This window comes from Ochotona princeps, chromosome 6 (assembly GCF_030435755.1).
Source record: "Ochotona princeps isolate mOchPri1 chromosome 6, mOchPri1.hap1, whole genome shotgun sequence".
Classification (NCBI taxonomy): domain Eukaryota; kingdom Metazoa; phylum Chordata; class Mammalia; order Lagomorpha; family Ochotonidae; genus Ochotona; species Ochotona princeps.
In genome coordinates, this window is record NC_080837.1 from 7,131,591 (window position 1) to 7,147,874 (window position 16,284).

A 16,284-nucleotide genomic window follows, 5' to 3' on the forward strand; every position below is an offset into this window, starting at 1 on the left:
GGCTGAGTATGAAGTGGGCAGGATAGGGCTGGACTGCAACACCCATCCGTTTGGCACGGAAGACAGGGCTGGAAACAGAACTGACCCAGCAGTCGCAACCACCAGCATGTGCATAAGCTGATTGGGGTGACGGACACTGCCAGACCGTGCACTGGCAAGCACACACAAGAATCAGATCTGGGATCACCTCAGATGAAGTTTCTGTGGGGATCCCTCCAACTGAACTGATCCCAGAACCCCAACCATGAAGAGACTGTGTCAGCCAGTGGATTCTGAAGATTTCATCGCGCTTGGAGCGGCGAGATTGGCAGTAATTCAGAACTGTTGAACTATTAAAACTGCATGAGTAGGACCCTTGGAGCATGCCCCACATTAGGTACTTGGGATGGGTGGGAGGCTGGGTGATTCTTTTCCCTTTATCTCTTCCCTTACCCGATACAGAAAAAAAAATATTAATGTGGAAACAATGGTCTTACCCACTTTCCTGTAGCCTTTGACCCTCTGTGCCCTATTCAACTATGTAGATTACCAAAATAAGAGAATTAAAAAAAATTAAACCCATAGTTTCATTTTTGATTGACACAGTGACTGTACTTTTTACAGGGTACAGTATGTTTCAGTATGTGTACAAAGTGTGGAATGATGAGATCAGGGGAAGCGGCATATTTGTCACCTCACCATCTCCTTTGGTTTGAATCATGTGAAATCCTGTCTACCAGCTGTTTTGAAACGTCCCATTAGTTGTCTCCTGTGCTATGGAACATGGGAAGCTATTCCTCCTCTCCAGAAGCACCCCTGCACTCACCATCCTCTCCCCAGCCCCCTGTGCCCTCCCAGGCCTTGGTAGCTGCCGCTGTGTTCACTGCTGCTGTGAAATCAACATTTAGCCTACACACAGGAGGACACAGATGCTCCTCTCAACGTAATGCCCTCTGGTTGTCTGCGACTCACTGCAAGTGATGGCATTTCATTGTTCTGTGGGGAGCACTATTCCACCGCATACACACGGGTACACCACATTGCCTGTCCAGTCAGCGGTCGATGCCCAGGGATACTGAGGCTGTTGTGATTGGGGCTGCACTGAACCCGTGAGTGCAGTCCCTCAGCAGCCTTGGGGGTGAGGATTCAGTTCTCTGCCCAGATTGTGACCCTTGGGGCAGGCAGCAGGATTGCTAAGCACTGTAAGCCTTCTCATGGCACTAAGGACCAAGGAAGAGCCTCCGCGGGCTTCCTGAGGCCCCCAAAAAGGGAGCCCCTGGCTGCAAAGGCTCATCGCACATGTCGCAGGAAAGGGGCTGGGGCTGCTGGCTGGGTCCCTACCTATAGCAGGGAGCCCCAGAAGGTCACATTGGCCAACAGTTCCCCAATCAACATTCCAGTGATGGGCTTTTTTTTTTTTTTTTTTTTTAAGAAAAAAGTCACAAGGGCCAAACTTGGAGATCCTGTGTGAACTCAGAGAGCCTACACTTCAGGCACTGCAGGCTGGCCTTCCCAGCAATGCTGTATGTTTCCAAGGAATTAATGCCCTTTCCAAATTACCTGTGGCTCTTACAGGGGAGACCAGGATGCTGGCTCCCGGCCTCAGCTTGACCCATTTGCAAGTTTTTTTTGGGGGGGGGGCGGAAATCAGTGGATGCAGATTCTCCATCCCTTCCATCATTCTGCCTTTGAATAAATAAATCTAAAAAAAAAGTTACGTGTGCCTCTGTGTTGCCTTACAGCGCCACCTCTTGGGTGCAAGTTGAAAATTGGCTTCTCTTGTTTATAATTACAGTCAGGTAACTGGGTTTTAAAATTTCTATTGTGTACCAGATAAAATACTGCAACAAATCTAGAAATCTGTGCTGGGATGCCGGCAGCCCACAGCTCAGATAAACCGCCTTTTTAAACGACTACACAGGTGCCAGCTCTGTCTTCTCTCCCTCCATCCCGGGAGGAGTCTGGAATGGCCCTCAGCCAACCAGGAGCCGGATCTCCATGTCTGCCTGCTTGCCTTTCCCAGGTTCTAGGCGGGCAGGCCAGGCAGCCACAGTCACCAGGCTAGTCAGCTGTCCTCCTCAGGCAGTCAGGGCTGGGGTGACAGATGACAGTCTGTCCCCAGGGCCCTTCGCTGGCAACACACAGGGGCGGCCCAGGCTGCAGTCTTGGCATGAGGCACGAGTGGCAGCTGGAGTCCGTGTCCTTGCCTTGGGTCTCTCCATGTTCCTGAGGCAAGATCAGGGCCCCACTGAAGACGGCCACGCTAACTGCCCTGCAGCACGTCAGGACTGGGTCTCAGCCAGTACCTTTGCAATGGGGGAGCGGGAACGGACTTGGGGGGCAGAGGTCGGGGAAGTGCGGTCAGACTGCTGAAGGCTGCTACATTTCCAGGCACAGAACCATGCTCTGAAATACTGTCTGCAGCCAGTTCCTACCTACAACAAATAGTGTCATTAGGGCACACGTTTGTTAAAACATGCCATTAAGTTTGTTTGCTTGTTTTTAAACAGAATGAGGATGAGAACATCCACAGTAAATTCTATTCACTTTAAATGAGGATCACTATTGTTGAAATTGCTAGTTCCCACCCAGTGCCCATTCCTGCCCTCACAGCTTCATCACCAGCCTAGCAGGGGCTTCCCATGTCCAGCTCACAGGTGTGTGGCACCTGTGCTGCAGCATGGCGTTCCCTGACCACGTGGCCAGCCCAGAGATGAAGGGGCAGGGCAGGCAGTTTTCAGAGGACACAGCAGGCTGTCCTGAGCGGTGTTTGTGAGAACATGGGTCCTTGGCCTCCGTGAGGCAGGTGGACCTAGGAAAATGCCAGCACTGTTCGAGTCGGGAGCAGGAAGGATGTGGGCTCTTCCTGGCATCACTGAGCTGCTCCCTCAGCCACCGAGGGCACCCTGTCCCTGCATGTCACACCCCACTACTGCCTCAACTGCTGAGGGAACCCTGTCCCTGGAGCTCAGTTACCCTCTTACTGCTTCAGCCACCAAAGGCACCCCGTCCCTGCATCTCACAACCCATTATTGCCTCAGTCCCTGTGGTACCCCACCCCTGGAGCCCACACACCCTATTACTGCTTCAGTCACTGAGTGTACCCCATTCCTGGGGCCCACACGTTCCCTCTTCTTGCCTCAGCCAGGTGGGCGTTTCCGGGACTTCCCAAGAAAGCATCCCAAGTGTGACCCACGAACAAACACAAGTACCATGGTTTTATAGCACACACAGGGCCAGCGCAGGAAGGGTGGGGATGCACCTTATAATGAACCAGAAGTCAGGAGTGTGCCGGCTCCAAACACGAAGACCCGACAAGTGTGAAGGAGACAGAAATGCTAATTACTCCACACCGACCCCCCAGGGTGCACGCACCCCTCCCCCAGGCACACTGCTGCTCCTGCTTCCTGTTGCTGTGCCTGGCGGCCGGCAGATGATGACCCCAGCACTGGCGCTCCTGCCACCTGGTGCCGGGCATGGAAGCAGTTCCTGGCTCTTGGGTTTGGTCTGGCCTTTGAGGAGTGAACCAGCATATGGTACATAATTCACTTTGCCTTTCACATAAATAATGTTTACAAATTTTCTTTAAAAATTACGGGGAGGGTCCGATGTGGTAGCCTAGTGGCTAAAGTCCTCGCCTTGCATGCACTGGGATCCCATATGGGCACTGGTTCTAATTCTGGCATCCCTGCTCCCAATTCAGTTCCCTGCTTGTGGCCTGGGAAAGCAGTTGAGGACGCTTCAAAGCCCTGGGACCCTGCACTCACGTGGGAGACCTCGAAGAGACTCCTGGCTTCGGATTGGCTCAGCTCCGGCCATTGCGGCCACTTGGGGAGTGAACCAGTGGATAAAAGATCTTCCTCTCTGTAAATGTGATTAAGAAAAACAAATAAACCTTACAAAATAAATAAATAAAAATAAAACTTATGGGGAAAAATGTGGGTACATTCTTAGGTTTGGCCTATGTAAAACAGCACATCTGGGGGCAGTGTGGCACAGCTGAAAAGACAAGGCAGCTGAGCACGGCTTAAGCCAAGCCAAGGCATTAATGTGCGCGGTGGCCTTGAACACACCACCTAACTCTTGTCACCCTTGTTCCCAGCAGCAGAATAGAGAGTCGTGCTAGGTGAGTGGCTTGCGACCCTCTGAGCACCGGGAATGTTTATTACTGGCTCTTCTCACCGGCGGTACAATGGTTTCACAAGGACGCTGTTCTCAGGCACTTGCTAGACAAGGCAAGGACCACCAGCAGCTCTGGGGAAAACCTAGGGCAACCGGCCTCCCTTACATAACAGTTACTGCAGTGTGTCACTGTAGGCATTACAGCGGTGGAAGCTTGAGGGCTCTTCCAAATGCCAGAAACAGCTGCCAAGTCCTCCTGTTTCTTTTCCGGGTCTTTGCAGATTCTCAGGAAACCCAGGCTTACTGCGGAGGAAGGAGCTTCAGTGGTTTCTTGGAAATCATTAACGTGAAATGAGTCTTGCCTATTCTTACTTTTTCACAAGATGTTCAAAATCACTGTGAAAACACCTAAAAACAGATTTGGGCCTGTAGGCAAACATCCTGAAACACCAAGTGGGAGCTGAGCACAGTGGGGCGGATGACCTGGGCAGGGAGCAGTCCCCCGAGTCCAGATGCAGACAGCACTGCCAGCGTCTACTCGCGGTGATCGCTTCCAACCAGCAGCTGTGCCCGGGTGCCACCCGGCAGGCTGCGGCCTTGAAGTGCTTGCTCACTCCTGGGCAGGCACAGCCCCGTGCGCGTGGAAGGGGTCAAGCAGCAACTCCTTAGCGCGTTTCTGCTGCTCTGTGGTGAAGGCCACGGACTCTAAGTAACCAGTCCAGGTCAGTCAGGGATTCCAGAACCTGCGCTCCTCATGAAGTGATCTGAAAGCTCCTGTGCTCTTCTGAGTCTTACAAACCTGTTTCCTCCACGTTCTTTTGTGCGCTTTTTTCCCATTTAATAGTCTGCTTATCAGGATGGAATTTCACTGCTTGCTCTCATTGCTTTTCAGCTTCCTGTTTTAATTTCCCCAGGATCTCATCTGGAGTTGTGGAGGCCAAGAGCTTCACCACCTTCTCACGAGATTTACCGCCCTGGACCAGAAGGGAAAATGCACTGAGGACCGTCATGTGCCAGGGCCCCAGCCCTTGGTTGTCCCTTGGGCAGCCATGCCCTCAGAGGGTTAAACACACAGGCACCGCTCTCACAGGTCCCCTCTGGTCTAACCCGAGACTCTGAAATGCTACCTTGCTGCAAATTTTTAATGACATTCCAAGGCCTTCCCTTTGCCAACTGCTCTAATAGTGAAAGCTAGGTATTAAAATTTGACAGGGGAGGGGTGAGGAGTGGCAGGCCTAGTGGCACGGTGAATTAAGCCACCACCTGATACCCAGCTCTCAGAGCACCAGTGAGTACTGCGCTTGCCATCCAGCTGCAAGTTAACGCATTCTGGGAGACAGCAGGCCACGGGGCAAGTGCGGGAGTCCCTCCCCCCACATGGGAGACCCACAGGGCTTTTTACAGGTATGTAAGCATTTGTGAAATGAACAAGTGGACAGAAATGCACTCTCTCTCCATCTTCCTTGTTCCATCACTCCGCCTCTTCCATAGATGAAATCTATATAAAAAAAAAAATCTATAAAAACAGGTTATGGCGCAGTGGGCAATAAAAGTCACCGCCAGCCAGAGTCTCAGCTGCTCCGCTTCCAGTCCGGCTCCCTGCTAATGGCATAGGCAAAGCAGTGGAAGATGGCCCAAGTGCTTGGGCGCCTGCCACCGACACGGGAGACCTGGGAGAAGCTCCTGGCTCCTGGCCATTGTGGCCATCTGGGGAGCGAGTGAACCAGCAAATGGAAGGTTATTTTTGTCTCTTCTCTGTGACTCTTTCAAATGAACAAATAAAAATAAAAAAAATTTGAAATGAATTAGATAATCCAGATTTACAAAATTCTAGTTGCAAGTAATTCTTCTAAATTAAAAAAAAAAATTTTAATGCCAAAATAGATATCACGATTTTACACAGACTTTGCAGTAAAAGAATTTTAAATACAAACAAACTACTACTATCCTCTATTGTCACACATTTCGGGAAACAGCCCAGCGAGCGCTTAAGCAGGATGTCTTCTCTGGTCAGGTGAGCCGGCGTTCCTCCCTGCTGCTTCCTGCCCTCAGCAGCAGGGCAGGGCCAGGCGGATGCCAGGAGCCTGGAGCTCCACCCAGTCTCCCACAGGGGCAGCATGGACCCAACTCCTTCAGCCAGCACTCCTAGCCCCCAAGATACACATTAATAAGAAGCCAGAATTGGAGCTGGAATCAGGAATGAAATCCAAGCACTCTGATATGCAATGTGTGGTTTTTTTTTTTTTTTTTTAATACATTGATTTGAAAGGAAGAGTTAGAAAGAGAGATCTCCCATTCACCAGTTCACTGCTTCTGAAATGGCTGTAATGGCGGGAGCTGGGCCAAGCCAGGAGCTTGGAAATCCATCCAGGTCTCCCATGTGGGTGGCAGGAACCCAGGTAGTTCGGTCATCTTCTGATGCTTTCCTAGGTGTGTGAGGGGGGAGAGAGACCAAAAGTGCAGCAGGTGGGACTTGCACCAGTGCCCCTATGGGATGCTGGCATGGCAGGTGGTGGCTTAACCCACTGTACCACAACTCAGGCACTGAATACAGTCCTCCTGACTAGCATCTCTCTCTCTCTCCAAAGATTTTATTTTCACTTGAAAGGTGGAGTTACAGAGGGGACAGACAGATCTTGCATCTGCTGGCTCAGTCCCCAAATGACCACAACTAACAGAGCTGGGCTGATCCCTCAAGCGGTTTGTTCTCAAGCACATCCTTCAGAGAACATTTGAGCAGGGCTCTGTGTAGAGGAGTGTACTGTGCACAGGTCAAGTTCAAGGAGCGCACACCTCAGGAACACGGGAGAGGCCCGGGAATAGGTAGGGGCGTGCTAACTGTTTTAGGTCACTGACTGTGATTGCCAGCTGGGACTGTACACAGTGTGGCAGGTTATGCTGCCTCTGGGGACAGCCATGGCCCACGCAGGGGTGCCTGGTCCCAGACCGGGCTCTCCCATGCTGCGTGACCCAGCCTCCCAGGACGGTGCAATGCCTTCAGTCCTTGGGCCTCTGTCCCCTCCTCCCGGAGCCCTGATTGGAGGGCGTTGCTCTGGGGCACCCAAGGAGAGAGCCGGCAGGAGGGAGGCCTGTCTCTGCCCTCCCTATCTCCATAAAGGCAGGCAGCGAGCCATCGAGCGAGACCCACCTTGTCTAACACCACGTCACTCCTCCTGAGCTCCAGCACCCTGGACAGATACCGACAGAGCTCCGCGTTGGCCTCGCCCTCTGCCGGGGGTGCCGCGATAGCCACGTGCACGGCCTCGGCTGCCAGATCTGGAACAAGAGAGGGGCACACTTTACCCGCAGGGATAGACCTCGCCCCTCACCACGGCAGCAACTGTTCTGTCAACAGATTCTGCACAGGGCTGACACAAAGGTCTGTCATCAGTAAGTGCGTGAACAAAGCAAAGGATGATGAGCCATTCAGAGGAATGCTGCAGGGAACCAACCTGAAGGAGAAGTACTGATTATTCCCCAACCCCGTGGACCGAGAGCAGTCCAAGGAGTTCCCAAGCTTCAGGCCAAGGGGAACTTCACCGGCTCTGATGGAAGCAGCCTGAGGCCTCACCCCTGCAGTGTCACCAACCACACGTGACAGATGGGCGGACGGCAGCTCAACATCTCTGCAACAAAAACTTACAGAGTGCTAACCATGACCCGCTCTGAGCACGGACCATGACCTGCTCTGAAGCACGCATGTGTGAGGGCCCAACAAGCATTTAACCCTCATGAGTCTATAAAGGTGCCAAGACCATTATCATCATCTCCATTTTGCAGAGGAGGGCACTGGAGCCCTGTAGGGTCATTGGCATGGGCATCTGGCACGGGAGGGCCTGGGTTCAAGTCCCAGCCCCCTGCTTCTGCTCCCACCAGCACACCCCGAGAAGGTGGCAGGTGAGGCTGGCTCCAGTACCTGGCTCGCTGCCACCCATGCGGGAGTCCTCGACGACAAAGTGCCTGGGCTCTTGGGCTCGGTGCAGCCCAGCTCTGGCTGTGGAGAGCACTTTGGGTAGAGGGCCAGCAGATGGATCAACTCTCCCTACCTCTCAAATAAGTAATTTTTTAAAAGATCTATCTTTCTTTATTGCAAAGTCAGATATACAGAGAGGAGGAGAGACAGAGAGAAATATCTTCCGTCCGATGATTCACTCCCCAAGTGACCACAACGGCAAGTGCTGAGTTGATCCGAAGCCAGGAGCCCGGAACTTCCTCCAGGTCTCCCACACAGGTGCAGGGTCCCAATGCATTGGGCCGTCCTCCACTGCTTTCCCAGACCACAAGCAGGGAGCTGGATGGGAAGCGGGGCTGCAGGGATTAGAACAGGCACCGAAATGGGATCCCAGGGTGTTCAAGGTGAGGACTTTAGCCGCTAGGCCACTGTGCTGGGCCCCACAAATAAATAATTTTAAAAACTTTAAAAAGTAACACGTTAGAAAATGATGTGACTCAAATGCAAGGTTTGATTCATGATTGAAAATCCAAATCTAAAAATTTCATCTCTATAAACTTTCTTTTTAAATTACAGGTCTCTTTTAAATGTAGCTCCAATTCCTGTGGGCTCCTGGGGAATGAATCAAGTGAATGCTCTGTGCTGCAATGGCCAGGGCTGTGCCAGGCCAAAACCAGGAGCCAGGAACTCTCCCTGGTCTCCCGCCTGGGTGCAGGGTCCCAAGGATTTGAGCCGTCCTCGACTGCTTTCCCAGGCCACAAGCAGGGATCTGGATGGGAAGTGGAGCTGCCGGGATTCGAACAGGCGAATGCTGGAATACTGGGATGAAGGCGGTGGCTTCAGCCCCACCATCTAGAATTCAGTCAACTCTGACTGCAGATGTGAAAAATCCTAACTCCTGGGTGGGTTATCGCAGGAGGAACCTGCAGCAAGCCGGCGAGGGGCGAGGAGGATGTGCGCGTCACCCGGGCCGCCCAAACCCGCGCCCCAGGTAACCTGTCACGGCGTTCTGCTTGGCGCCGGGCTTGGCGTGGATGGCGATGGTGACACGACCCTGGGGGTCCACGGCCACGGGGCCCGAGGGAGGAAGCGGCTTCTCTTGGTCCTTGCCCTGGCTTTTACCCTAGAACGAGAGCAATGGCACCTGCCTTCAAGCCGGGAACAGGGCCGGGGTCCTCCTCCCTCCCGCGGGCGCGCTGCTCTCGTGCCCCGGTCCCTCTCTGGCCAACGCGGGCTGTGTTACTAGCCTTGCCCGTCGCTCCCGCCTTCTTGGGCATCTCGCCGCCGCGCTGCAGCCGTGAACTGGCCCGGACGCCACAGCCCGGCCACAGCCGTGTCAGCCCGCAGCCCGGCCGCAGCATGCCGCAAGAGCGGGCGCTAGGAAGCACCGCCGGCGCCGGAAGAGCCTTCTGCGCCTGCGCTCCGGGAGCCATGCGCGTCCTCACCGGCTGGAGAGCGCCCCGTGTGGCCGGAGGGGTGATCCGCGCCCCTCGCGCGCACGCGTGGTGGGGCCGCGGAAACAGCCGAGGGGCGGGAGGGGAAGAAAGGTATTGTCACTTCTCAGGACTGCAGTGGCCAGCAGCAGGTCCGAGGCCCACCACGCGGCACGGAGCCTCGGACAGCCTGGGCCTTTGGCGAGGGAGAGCGTGTCACCTTTTGATTCCCGCTAGTGCAAGGAGGGTTCACTGAGGAAAACACTGATTGTAGGGAGACCTGCAACCTCAGTGGGAGATGGTCGCCTGGGCTGGAGCAACAGCGGGGATTGGGTTGCCGGAGAAGGGCTGGGTGTGGCAATGAGCGCACGAGCAGGGATTGGTCTGAGCCAAGTTCAGGTTTTGGGCTGCTTGCGAGATGTCCCAAGTAGTAAAGGGGTGACTGGACTATGTAAGAATACACGGCTGGAGTGTGCAGACTCCCCAGGCACTGTCCTGGCAACCGAGGGAGGGTGCACCTTTATGGGGTGGGTTGTGGTAACAGGTGCCATGTGGGATGTGTCCACAGGACAGCCCCCCAAGTGACGTCACCCTGAAGGACCAACAGCTATCTGCAGGTTGACAGGGCAGGCCAAGAGAGGGGACACTGCCTGTGAATGGATCACACAATGTCATGTGTCCTGCCAGACCTCCCCCAGGTCTGAGATTGGAGCAGGGACAGGAAACCCAGCCACAAGGCAGAGGTCTAGCAGTGTGCATGGTTCTGAGTCTGCTAAAATGTGTTAAGGTGTCTAAAGGTTTTCTTTGTGTTTTTATATTATTTCCATAGATTAGTTAAATCTCAATGAACCACAGCCTTTGTTCTTTCAACTTTTAGACAATAAATGAGAAAAAAAATGGATAAAAGGATAGCATATATTTATTTTTTTAAAAAAATTCCAGGGGGTGTCCCAATGTCAGCACACAGTCAGATCCGGCCATTGTGGAGCACGGCATGCTCAGGCTGGGTTCTCTGTGGCTCACGCACCTTCTATGATGGTCGCTGCACAGCATCTGCTGGGCTGTCCATACCTACCCAGGACCACACAATCAGCAGGCCTTCCAGTTAATGGGGTTCTTAGCACCAGGCTTGGCAGTTTTTAGGGACCCCTCTAGACTGTGACCACACACAGCGGGATCAGATTTCAGATCTCGTCAGCCCTGCCTACAAAGTGTTGATACTTGAAAGCACTGTGATTTTTAAGTCATCTTCCATGACCGTCTCATGCACCTGGAAGTCAAGGACGCCCGACTCTGTCAGTTATTTTATGCAGCAGCCTGCGGCACAGATGTTCAGACGTCTCTGCCCGGCCCACCTCCTGTGGGTCACGGGAGGCCGTGGGCATCACACGCTCTGGATCCAAGGACAGCTGCATGGGTGCGGCCGGGCGTCTCACGCGCAGCACCACCACCACCCCAGATGGACAGACGCAGGCCTGACTGTACAGCATCCGGCCCTGGCCTGCACCTTCAGGTTCTTTGTTTAAATTAGAGTACTGTGAATTTCAACAAACTCCATTAATAGTTTTAAACTATTCTCTAACACACTTCCATACTAGTACCAGATATCCATTCCTGTAAATGCATGGACAATTTTCTCCAGCATTTATTAGGTCTATTTTTTTTTTTTTTTAGCATTGCCACAAATGCTAGCCACCAGACATTTTCGAAACCCCAATATAAAGTCAGTTTTCTTGATTTTTTTGCAAGTTAGTAGAGCTGACAGGGGACTCTGTAGGTATACTGACCCATCTCATCTAACCCTTTCCAAAAGGTTAAAATAAAGACAGAAAGCCAACCAGCTATAGGAAACAAGACTCTCAATTCCAGAACTACAGAATGACTGGGTCGGTTGGCCTGGGTGCACAGGGTGCAGTGGAAACAGCTTTGTAGATAATTAAATCCAAGTTCCTGCCTCCAAAAGTGTAAGAAATTGGAAAATCTGCCTTTAAATCATGCAGAGATTGAAATGAACATTTTTCTATTTCCTTTGAGAAACTAAAAAAAAAAAATTTTTTTTCAAACTTACAATTATAAATACTCAAACTTTTTTTTTTGGTGGCCCGTTAATTTATGCCTTTGAGACTAGACTGCAGTAGTGGGAGCTAAGCCGTCGTGTAGTGCTAGGTTAGGTGTAAAATATGATTTCCGGGATCTGTCCATCTTCGATGGAGGTGCCGTTGTTATTGCCAGGGGAGCTGAAGAAGAGGAAGACAGTCTTGCTGGCCGTGGCGCTCTCATGGACCACCTTCTTCAATCCTTTGGTGCCGTAGTGGGAATCCGGGCCCTGCACGAGAACAACAGGTCCCTCAGAAGTATTCACGTTAACAGTCACCCTCCACCTACTGCGATTGATTAGATGAGGGCTCTCCTGTATAAAACTGTATGTGAAGCCCTTTAAGATTTAGGTATTATTTTTTATTGGAAAGTCAAATATATGGAGAGGAGGAGGGACAGAGAGAAAGATCTTCCACCTGCGATGATTCACTCCCCAAGTGAGCTGAGTTGAGCTGAAGCCAGGAGCCTCTTCCAGATCTCCCACGTGGGTGCAGGATCCCAACGCCTTGGGTCGGCCTCGACTGCTTTCCCAGGCCACAAGCAGGGAGCTAGATGGGAAGCTGGGCCGCCGGGTTACAAACCCGCGCCCATATGGGATCCTGGTGCATGAAAGGTGAGAATTTTATTCACTAGGCTACTGCATTGGGCCCATGAAGCCCTTTAGTGAAAAACAACATTTGTGCTTAAAAGCTAACTAATGAGCACAGAAGGAATACTGAATGCTGAGAGTGTGGTTACTAGGGAATAAAGACAGAGGAAAATGATTACTGTATCTTTGTCGAACGTTCCCTTCTCTCACGGGAACAAAGGGTTGCTTCTGAGAGCCAGTCCCTTCCGGGGCTGCGGGAGAAGCTCCGAGAAGCTGGGAAGTGTGTGAGCACCTGGCCAGCCACACATGGCATCCTGGGGGAACCTGGCCTGCGCACTGGGCAGGTGAGCACCTGGCTCTCCTACTCCGCCTCGACCAGCCCCACAGGAGGGACCCTGTCTGCCAGCCCCAGGGCCTCTCTTACTTTGAGGGTGGCGCACGCTGTGTAGCACACGTTGGGCAGGATCTCGATGGGTTCCTTGAACATGACCCTGAATGTGTTGGCGGTCCCATCACAACTGAAGCCGGTATCATTCTGTCCCAGGGTTTGTTTTTTCTCATATTCGATGATCTGGAATTTTTAAGAGAAGTTCTATTGAAGCTAAACCAATGGGAACTAAGGTTTGAAGAAAAGAAGCCCTTAAAGACAGCCGCTCAGAGCACTGCGCCTGCGTTCTAACTTCCCTCCCCGCAAGCCTGGCGTCAGTGGCCGCCTCCCACACACAGGCCTGTAGAGCCAGCCTCGCAGGGCCGCGAGTGCGGTTTTACCTGGGGCACATAGCCTTCCACATGCCAGCCCACATCTGCCTGCTAGAGCCTCCCTCAGCATCTTCTGTGTAATTAAAACGACTTCCGTCATATTGGATTGGTGGATAGAGTGTAAAAAACCAAAAGTCTGCCTTTTCAATTGAAGCCCCTGGACGTGCAGGTCCTGCTTGGCCCTGGTGTGCGGATGGGTGGGCACCAGCGGCTGCAGGGACAGCACGGCGGGCAGACGCGGGCTGAGGAGGCTCTGAGCACGTTTGCTTCGGAGGTGGCCAGGTGGCCGAAAAAGGGGTTCCCATGCAGCGATGGATGTTCCTGACCCTGCCTTTTGCACACCTGAGATGAAAACAGTGGCAGTGAGGCCATGTCCCGCTGGGACAGGGCAGGGGAGGGCCATTCGGGGGAGTGGCTGTGCACTGCGTACTCAGGAGCATGTAGTTTGTGCAAACGAAGCCCTACTCACCACTTCTGCAATGAGCACACACTTCCTGTGTGTTACGGTTCAATAAAAATAACAAGACAGTAGGATGCCTATCAATAAAAGAAGTGAGTACAACCTGTGGCCATGACCATGCAATCTGGAAGCTACCAGACACTTCTCTGCCTTTCACCGATTTTTCATTGCGAGAAAAACAAACCAACCCCAAAACAACACCCTTGCTTTCTCCATTTCCCAAGATTACTGTGAGAATCAGAATAACAGCCAACTCCACAAGATAGGGACAGACGGCGCCACCAAACATGCGATATGCAGCCTGGGCCTTGGATTTAGGGGGGCGCACCTGGCGTGGCGGATGAAGAGGGGGAGGCTGAGGTTCCCTAATCTGGCCCTAGTCAGCCCTTTGCAGTGGGGGCCGTCTTCACACCTAGGTGGGCCTAGCAGGCTGCAGCGTGCCCTCGCCCATCCCTGCTTCGCCTCCTACAGTCGAAGCCGCCAAGGTCCGCGTACTGTGCTGGAAGATCTGTGCAGTGACATGTGTTCCTACGCACTGTGATGTATGGGTACTGTGACATCAGCCCACACACAGTGACGTAGGGCCCGCACACTGTGACGTACGGGTACTGTGACATCAACCCACGCACAGTGACATGGGGCCTGTGCACTGTGACGTAGGGCCCCCGCACTGTGACGTGAGCCCGCATACTGTGATGTACGGCCTACGCAGTGATGTACGGGAGCGGGCACTGTGATGTGAGCCTACGCAAAGCCATTACACCCGACTCAGTCTTTAGCCACACTGCTGTCCCCCGGACTGCAAAGCGTACCTGGATATTGACTTGATAATCCGTGGGACCATGGATAGACCCGTACAAGCCAAAGCCGACGATGGAGATTCTTCTGTTCACCGTGAACCTGTGGGAGAGAAGTCAAACATACAATCGCATCAACAACCCCACAAGTGCCAAATCACAGAAGCGTTTCTGTGTCAGCTGGAACATCCACATTTGTGTATAAAAAGGAAAACTGACAAATTAGCTATCCCTGAAAATGTAACCGCTCTCCTGCTGGAGTAGCCGTGACCCTCACTGGGACTGGGGGATTTCCTTCTTCATCGTGTGGCAGAACTGAAGTTGAACACCCGCCGCGTGCTCGTGAGTGTTTGCGAGCAGCACTAGTGCGTTGTGCCTGCATATCTCCTCGGAGCAGGGAGCGTCCACCTGCACCACGCCTACAACTTGTCACACAGTGAATGCTCAAAAGTGGCTGCCACACGGAGGGCTGAGCTGGGCACTAGGGAAGCGGTGCCAGCCAAGACCATTTCTGCCAGTGGGCTTAGGGCCTAACGGAGGACATGGAGATCAACCAGGAATGCAAATAAATCCACGATTAAGGGGTTGGGAGGGATACAGTGATGGCAGAGGGCTGGGGACAGGACCTGACCCACAAGGTGGAATGCTAAAGAGGACTCTCACCAGAGCCAGGAATAAGTCCAGTTAGGTGAGAGTTCAGAAATTCTGACCCAGCTGCCCCCATTTTATAAAGGTGTGAAAACGAACATTAGACACAGAGCAGGAAGGCTGTAGGGGAACATTTTCAGCCACAACTGTTCTGAACACCAACACCCCTACATGAGCACCTCTCACAATGCCTACAAGTTGGACGCTGAACACCAGCTCTTCCATTCATGGTTGGAAAAGCCTTATATACTAAGTTTAAGAAATGAACTTGTCTGGGTCAAAGGGCAAAGCTGAGACACATTCCAGGTGTGTTTGGTGCAAGCTCACACTTAAGAGCCGTGCTGAATACCCAGCAGGTAAGATGGCCCCTTGGAAAAACACACCAGTAAGCTGTTTATGTAGCAGGCTATTACACAAAGCAATCTATTGTTATTATTATATAAGGCAGTACATTCTGTTTTAAGTCAGAAAATAGGATCCCTGTATGATATCTCAACTGGCTAATCTTCCCACCTCCAACTGCCAAGAGCCCATGAGGGTGAGGGCTCGTGTCCCGGCTGCCTAAAGCTTTGGGACCCTGAGCTTGCACAGGAGACCTGGAAGAAGAACCAATGGATGCAAGATCTGTCTCTCCTCTCTGTGACTCTGCCTTTCCAACAAGAATAAATCCTAAAAAAAAAAAAAAAAAAAAAAAAAAAAAATCCCAGAAAATACAACCCAATAACAAAGAAAACAGCCCTTGTTACCTCTGCACTGTTTGGACTTCTATGAACAAATTACACTTAAAAGTCACAGGGACAGATCTTCCATCTGCTGGTCACTTCCCAAGGGCTAGGCCAGGTCAGAGCCAGGAGCCCAGCGCTCCATCACTGCCCTTCCCGGTGCTTCAACAGGGAGTGAGGCGGTCCCTGAGAGGCTGGTTCTTAACGCACTCAGAGATGGGGTACACAGGTTTTCAAGTGGTGGCTTGCATCACAGCATCTGCCCCACAGTGAATCACTTTAAATCTCCTATCAGAATACACATATATATATATATGTACTTCAGAAAGTTCAAGGGAAAATAATTACACTGGTACCCAAAATTGTTAAAATCAATGCACTCTTCCCATTAACTTTTTCAAGAACCTTCAAGATTTTATAATCTTATCCATGTAAAGTAGTACATGTTAATAGTTATATTTAACTACTCCTTTGTTGGAAAATCTAGGATACCTGCAGTTTTTATTATGCAGCATTTCCATGGTAAGAAATCTTATGGCTAAACCACTTTACAAAGCCTTAGTTATTCAAATAAAGAATGAATGAATGAATAAATAAACAAAATTCCTGGTATAATTGTTGGTAAAAATGAAAGGCACTTCTCTTTCTTTTTTTGTTTATTTGAGAGACAAACACAGAGACACAAAGCAGGGGTGTGGGGGACAGCGGCAGGGACAGAGAGCTCTT

General features: G+C 51.9%; 2 protein-coding genes across 2 annotated transcripts in view; both read right to left on the reverse strand.

Annotated features, from left to right (window-relative positions):
- Window positions 1-4,731: 4,731 nt before the first annotated feature.
- Window positions 4,732-9,457, reverse strand: C6H15orf40 (chromosome 6 C15orf40 homolog). The gene is made up of 4 exons (XM_058665526.1): window positions 9,301-9,457; window positions 9,050-9,176; window positions 7,250-7,377; window positions 4,732-5,075 (listed from the first exon to the last, which is right to left on the reverse strand). Exons 1-4 carry the CDS (start codon window positions 9,412-9,414, stop codon window positions 4,980-4,982), a joined length of 465 nt encoding a protein of 154 aa, XP_058521509.1. The 5' UTR covers window positions 9,415-9,457; the 3' UTR covers window positions 4,732-4,979.
- A 1,650-nt stretch (window positions 9,458-11,107) lies between these two features.
- BTBD1 (BTB domain containing 1) overlaps window positions 11,108-16,284 on the reverse strand; it is a 34,829-nt gene continuing 29,652 nt past the window's right edge. Inside the window, exons 6-8 of the mRNA XM_058665524.1 lie at window positions 14,204-14,291; window positions 12,597-12,743; window positions 11,108-11,812 (exon numbers count right to left, since the gene is read on the reverse strand). Of these exons, the coding sequence (XP_058521507.1) occupies window positions 11,654-11,812; window positions 12,597-12,743; window positions 14,204-14,291 (394 nt within the window). The 3' untranslated portion in view covers window positions 11,108-11,653. The remainder of the gene's footprint in view (window positions 11,813-12,596; window positions 12,744-14,203; window positions 14,292-16,284) is intronic.

What these genes read in the sequence shown, in the direction of transcription:
- C6H15orf40 (XM_058665526.1), bottom strand. Translation starts at nt 9,414, where the DNA reads ATGCTGCGGCCGGGCTGCGGGCTGACACGGCTGTGGCCGGGCTGTGGC. An exon ending in CAAGCAGAACGCCGTGACAG is followed by an intron (nt 7,378 to 9,049) that starts GTTACCTGGGGC and finishes CTCTTGTTCCAG; the next exon opens with ATCTGGCAGCCGAGGCCGTG. An exon ending in GTGACGTGGTGTTAGACAAG is followed by an intron (nt 5,076 to 7,249) that starts GTGGGTCTCGCT and finishes CTTCTGGTCCAG; the next exon opens with GGCGGTAAATCTCGTGAGAA.